The following is a 6398-nucleotide window of genomic DNA, read 5'->3' as shown; positions in this document are numbered from 1 at the left end:
GGGGGGGGGGGGGGGGGGTTGCCTTCCTCTGTAGTGCGAACATAGTATCAGCCTGGGATTTCTGGAATGTATATTGACAACCTGGTATAGAAGCTGGATGTTGGCCACCGCGGTCCCCCTGCATTCACTGCGGCAGGTTGGGGTGTGATGTCTGGTGCTGTGCCAGGGGTGACTAATTGTGCTAAGAGGAAAGACAGAGACAGTTTGGACAGGGCTGATCCTTTCTCAGGCAGGGGCTGGACTAGATGTGACCTCCGGAGCTCCCTGCCAGCCCTGCAGCTCTAGGATTCTGTGACTCCGATTCCAGCCTTCGGCTCCAGGAACGAAATGGAGAACTGGGCCAGGCAGTCTGAGCTTATGCTACCACATGCATCTGTGCTCCTGCTCCCCCCCAACACACCGCTGGCCTGCACGGCAAGAAAACTGCCCCGTCCTGAGCGGTGCCGAGTTGGGGGCTGATCTCAGGGGGGGCATGTGCCCCCCGTGCCTCCCTACCAGTTGCCTGTGCCTAGAAGCCTCCATCAAGGTTTGGGGCCCCATTGTGCACATACTCCCAGAAGAAAGTGGGTCACTGCCTCAGAGAGGTTGCAGTCAAGGTTTGGGCTTCAGACATGAGCTGTGCCGGGTCTGGCAAATGAGGGTGGTTAGATAGCGACGCACAGTGTGCAGCCGTGGGTGGAGTCTGCAGCAAATGCCACAGCTGTGGGATCATGGAATACTTGGACCCCGGTGACGGGGCATGGGAAAGCGCTGGGAAGGGGAGTGCAGGAGCACTCGCTGCTGAGCTGGGCAGCAGGCAAGGCCCCTCGGGGCAGGAGCCAGAGCCGGAGCCGGAGCACGGACCCTGACTTGGCAGCTCCACTAGAAACTTGATGACATTGCAGTGATAGCTGTCCAGGGGGGAGAGGTTGCCTGCAGATCCCTTCCCCTTGCTCGTCACAGCCCTGATTCCAGCCTCTCCGGGGGGAAGGGGGAGACTCGCAGTCAGGCCCGTCTCACCCAAAGCAGGGTTCCCTCACGTTCACTCTTGTTTTACCCTTCCCTCCCTTCATCCTGCTGCTGCCCACAATACGCGGCACGTGTCTCTGCAGGTCACGGTAGCTGCTGTGCGCCTGGCCTTGCCCTGGGCACTGCTGCCCTTTGGGGCGGCCGTGGCACTGCTTGCGGCCCGGCCTTGCCCAGGCGTGATGGGCGCTCAGAGCGCAGAGGGGACCGGGTGCGTGGGGGAATCCCAGGAAGGGCCCGGCCCTTCCCTCTTCGTGGGCTGTGGAGCCTGGTCACCCTCGTGCCAGTCACGGAGGGGTCTGAGCACCCTGGAGGGGCGGTCGTGCCAGGTCCGAGGGCTGCGCAGACAGGAAGGACCCAGGCCTGGGAGCAGGAGGGCAAAGAACAGGGGAAGTGGGGCACAAGAACAGGTAGAGCAGGGGCCATGGGTACCAGGGACTTGCCCTTTTTCCAGCGCAGCTGTTTCCTGCTTGCTGGTGTGACGCCCCCTCAGCACGGCTGGAGAGGGGGCAGCTCCCAGGCCCTCAAAGGGGTAAAGCTGGTCAGCAGCAGGGTCGGCCACTGCCCCAGGCCCTCTGGTCACGCAGCGGCCGCAGACGGTGCCCCCCGCCAGGTAGCATCCCAGGGTGGGTGTGGGACAGCTGAGGCGGCAGCGGGGCCGCTGCCCTCCCTGCGGCCTGGTCCCGGCTGGAAGGCGGCCATGGCTGGTGGATTGACAGGTGACAGGAGACCCGACTCGGGGCCTTCTTGCGAAGGGTTTTCTGAGCCACTTGCTGCTTGTGACTGGGCTGTGGCCAGGCCTGGGCTGGGGGAGGAGCGGGGAAGGAGCCGGCGTGTCCGGGCAGCTGTCAGCACCGCCTCGGTGGCTGTGCCGCAGGGACAAGCCGGGACAGCTGAAGATATTTCTGGCCCTGTTCCATGGCCTCCGTGCTGCTGGTTTGTCCCCTCTTTGCCCCCCTCTTGGCTGCCGTCTCCTCCACCTGCTGTCAGCAGTTAATGGCCTTCTGCAGTGGACCCTCCTCCACTCCACAGTTGCCCATTGTGGCTTCCACCCCTCCCCTCCCCCGGGGTCCATCCGCCCCTCCAGCACTGCCAGCCCCAGGGCAGGGGCTGGACTGCATGCCTGGCAGTCCCTTCCGGCCCTGCGCCTGTGACTGGGACCAGCACTGCCCTTGGCCTCGTGAGGAGGCTGGGCAGCTTGGGGCAGTTGCTGCCTGGCCAGGCCACAGAGCTGGGTCATGTGGCTGGTTTGCTGGTGTCAACCCCTGCCCAGTGCCTGTGGCTGGTGCAAGGGCTCTGTTATCTAGTCCATAGCTCAGGGGAAATGAGGATAAAATGCCCCAACTCAAGTATATCGTGTGGAGGTGCCCACTGAGCTCCTCTCTGTGCCCCGTGGTGCATTGTAAAGGCTGGGTTGCTTCATGGGTTGTGGTCATTCCCAAGGACAATTAGCATCTTGCTGCCAGGACCAACTGTATCCTGGATCCGGTTCTGCATCGAGCTGATTGTTGGACCGGTCCTCTGCCATGGGACTGCTGGATGCTGAGGGGGATGCTGCCCAGCCCTTGGGCTCCTCTGCTCTCAGAAGAGGCCTAGTGCCATGGACTCCCTCTTGCTGCTTCATGCTCTCGTGCTGACCCCTGGCAGCTCCTCGAGGCAAGCGCTTTGCCCTTCTCCCCTGCATTTTACCCTTGGCTACAGGCTTGGCCACAGCTGGGCCAGCCGTGGCTCCTGTGCCCTTTGTGGTCAGCCCCGGCACTGTGTGCTGCAGTAGCAAGGCCAAGACTGTCACTGTCACTTGTGCTCTCGGTGTCTTCCCAGCACCAGCCTCTCCTGCACCGTCACTGGCCCACCCTACTGTTGGGGTCACCTCTGAGGACCAGGGAGTGCCAGGACTGAGTCCATGGCTGGGCAGAAAAGCCGAAGCTTGGGACCTCGCCAGTCCTGGCGTTGGGACAAGGGCTCGTTGCACCCCAGCACCACTGCTGCTGCAGTAGCAGCAACTCACCTAGCATTTCTCTCTGTTTCGCTCCCTCTGCAGCGTCCTGGGATGCCATCGGGTGCTCGAATGCCCCATCAAGGGGCACCAATGGGTCCCCCAGGCCCTGCCTACGTGGGAAGCCCCTCAGTGCGCCCCGGGATGCCCCAGGCCGTGATGGAGCCGACACGGAAGCGCACGGCGCCGCAGCAGGTGCAGCAGCAGCAGGTGCAGCAGCAAGTGCAGCAGCAGCAGCAGCAGCAGGCAACCCAGAGCCGCACCAGGAGGTGAGCACTGGGGAGGGGGCCGGAGAATCGGGTTCCTGCCCGGGCAAGCAGCGGGCAGAAAGACACAGAGCAGACATGTCCGTTCTCCCTCGACGGGAGCAGGGGCCGTGCAGACCGTGTTCAGCAGGTGTTGCCCTGTCTTTTGGTCTTGAATTGTCTGAGCAAAGCCTTGAGTTGTGTGGGAGCAAGCTGTTGGGGGCCATAAGCCTGCCTGGCCTGGGTGCAGGGCCTGGTCTTTTCCAGCCACAGACTGTTCCCTGACTTCTGCTTTCAACTTTGATTTCACACTGCACCTTGATTGGTCACCTGACTGGCTGATCAGCCTAGTAATGTTTCTGCTGGCTGACTGGCTCCCTGCATTTGCTTATGAGCAAGAGGAGGTAAACTGAGGAGATTTCAGCCTGGTCGCATGAATATTCATGCCAGGATCCTTAAGGCAAAATGCATTTGCATGAGGATTCATGAGGCTTTCACTTTCCACAATTGTTCTCACAAATTAAATCATTGGTGGAATCCTCAGAAAATTATTAGAGCTGGTTTTCTTTGTCTTTTCTGGTAGAAGTTACCCATCTTTAACCTCATGCCCAGCCCAGTTCATAAGAGTTTACACGCTGTTGTACACTGCAGCATAGTCTGTTACAGCAGCATTATAATGGCTTATAATTCTGCTCAGCAGACCCTTCATTTGCAAATTGTTGAGCTGGTTTCTCCAGGCTGGGTTTGCAAACAGTAACTGCTTGGGGCTTGCTCCCCTGGAGCACCTACACATCTGGAGCATAAGCGCTGCGTGTGCTTGCCAGCTCAAACAGTGCACTGAGGGTACAGCACATCTGGCTACAGGTTGTAACTGCTCCCCTGGAGCTCCTTTAGGTCCAAGTTGGATGCACTGGAGCAGCTAGTGAACTTCCAGTGTGTCTCAGCACATCTGGACATAAGGGCACATCCAGAAAGGGCACTAGTGCTATGTGTGTGCAAGTGTGCTCCAAGCAAATGCTGTGGGAGGGTGTGTGGGCTTGGCGTGGCTGCGTGTCAGATGGCCGTGCCTGGTGCTAGCCCATGAGCATCCCCTCCACTTCCCCCTCTTCCCCCCACCCTGTCCCAATTGCTGCACGCACTGGTATCCAGGGGCATTGACCTGTTCTCAGGGCTTTACCCTCTGGGAATTCGCTTGTCCCCGGAGAGCTGGCTGGCCCAGCTGCAGCAGGAAGCACCTTTCCTTAGCTTTCTGATCCACCTGGTGCTTCTGGTTTCCAGCCCTGTGTTGATCCCTTTGCAGGGAGTGTACCCGACCCCCTGCAGCCGTGCCCAGGGATACCAGCAGCCACCTCACTTGCCCCACTCCCTCCACGTGTCTCCTCTCCCTGGAGCTGTTGCCTGTGTTACTCTGAGGAGTCCCTGCCCTTCTTGGAAAGCTGCTCTGCTTTCCAGAGCCAAATTTCCCACTGCATCTGGCTAGGCCTAAGGGCCCATAGCACTCTTTTTCTGGCAGGGTCTGGGTAGGGAATAAGGGTCTCTGCACTGGCAGGCATGATACAGGCAGGGGTGGTAAAGTCCAGGTGTCTAGTGGGCTGTGGCAAGACAGGGGAGCTGTAGTACCTGCCCCAATTTCCTTTAGGCTGGGACTTAGCCTGTTCCTTGCCTTTGCCTTCTCCCTCTTAATTGTGTTTCCTGTGGATGGCTCTGGGTCCTCGCATCTCTGCTCCCTCCCAGCCTACCAGCTGGCACCAAGCCTCCTGTCATGAAATGGCCCAGCTTTACCATTCCCCTGCTTCCTCAGGTCCCTGCCCTGCCCACATGGCGTGTGTGTGTGTGCGTGTGTGTGTGCGCGCGCACACAACTGCCCTGGACCAGACCCTAGCAGGGCTGGGAGAGTGGAGGTAGCAGTAGTTCCCTCCACACACACATGTAGCCTCAGGCCTAGGCTCACGTGAAGCTGCTGTGTGAGACCTGGTTATAACTGGGAGAGGGTAGGAGGGAAAGGGGTGTACGCACATCACTAGTGAGTGTGAAAACGGGGTGAAATGGGGCCCTTTAGAAAGAGACGTAAGGGGCCTTTGGAGAGAATGGGAGGAGGGCAGGAATGCTGCGGGCCCCTCCCCACAGCAAAAGACTTTGGGCACCAGCCGTGTCAGGCTCCAGGGATGATGCCTGGGCTGGGTTCCTGGAACAGCACCATGGCTTGTGCACAGATATGTGCAGACAGGGGAGTGTGTGCCTGGGCACCCTTGCATGGAGACGCATACTTGTGGCTAGAGTGCACCCCCTTCTGTGTATACACACGCACGCGCACACACACCCCATCGTCAGTCACAGGTGTGCATCCACCCATGTGCTGATTGCCAGACACAATATGCACCCACACATGCAGCCATGTGTGTTGTCATGCACTCACATGGACGTGCATAAACATGGAGACATGTAAAGCTGCTTAAGCATGTTCATGGTCAAGCCACAGACACTCATGAAGAGCCATGTGCATGCACACACACCTGCACGTGCACACGTGGCTGCCCGCACCCCCCTGCCCACATGGAAGGCATGCGCTTGTGCAGACACACATGCAGTGCCGCTCTGCACAGCAGAAGGCCGCTGGTCCAGGAACTCGCAGGCTTCGTTCCTCAGAGCCTACAGGCAGCCTGGGTCTGCTCTGGGCCGTCCCCCGGCCATGGGGAGTGGGGGTCCCAGGTATGGGGCATGGGTGAGACCCTTTTGCCAATGCCTGCACAGCTGTGCACCAGCATGTGGAGATGTCAGGATAATTTAGCAGGTGGCCTCGTTACTCCTAGATCTGTCACCATGGTAACGTGTTTTTTTCTTTAAAAAATGTACAGTGCCAAGAGGAGGAAGATGGCTGACAAAATTCTCCCTCAGAGGGTGAGTCGCTTTCATTTCCTATTCCCTTCACAGTCAGCTCAGCACCTTTGTTTAATCCGATGGATTTTAACAAATACTTTCGCTTTTTGTTTAAAAAAATCTAATTAAGAAGTGAGCAGCCTGCTGGGGGCAGGTCTAGAGAGCGAAGCTGGGGCTGGGCTGGGCTGGGAGTGTGAGCACGAGCACGAGCACACCGCGGCCGGCCTGCTCTCCCCTCATGCTCAGGGCTCCGTGCTGGCGCTGTATTGGCAGGT

General features: G+C 59.1%; 1 protein-coding gene across 2 annotated transcripts in view; it reads left to right on the top strand.

The window, feature by feature from the left end:
* Window positions 1-6398, top strand: part of LOC109291125 (SWI/SNF-related matrix-associated actin-dependent regulator of chromatin subfamily D member 3-like) — a 37664-nt gene that overhangs the window by 8368 nt on the left and 22898 nt on the right. The window contains exons 2-3 of one of the 2 annotated variants that reach the window (XM_019507985.1): window positions 3047-3270; window positions 6102-6144. In XM_019507985.1, coding sequence (XP_019363530.1) covers window positions 3047-3270; window positions 6102-6144 — 267 coding nt within the window. Of the gene's footprint in view, window positions 1-2242; window positions 3271-6101; window positions 6145-6398 lie in introns of those variants that run through there. The other variant, XM_019507984.1, reaches the window with a different exon arrangement.

The sequence above is a fragment of the Gavialis gangeticus genome, unplaced genomic scaffold (genome assembly GCF_001723915.1).
Source record: "Gavialis gangeticus isolate Ggan-Ray unplaced genomic scaffold, GavGan_comp1, whole genome shotgun sequence".
In the NCBI taxonomy this organism is placed as follows: domain Eukaryota; kingdom Metazoa; phylum Chordata; order Crocodylia; family Gavialidae; genus Gavialis; species Gavialis gangeticus.
The sequence above is the reverse complement of the archived record's forward strand: the minus strand, read 5'-3'. Positions and strand labels throughout refer to the sequence as shown.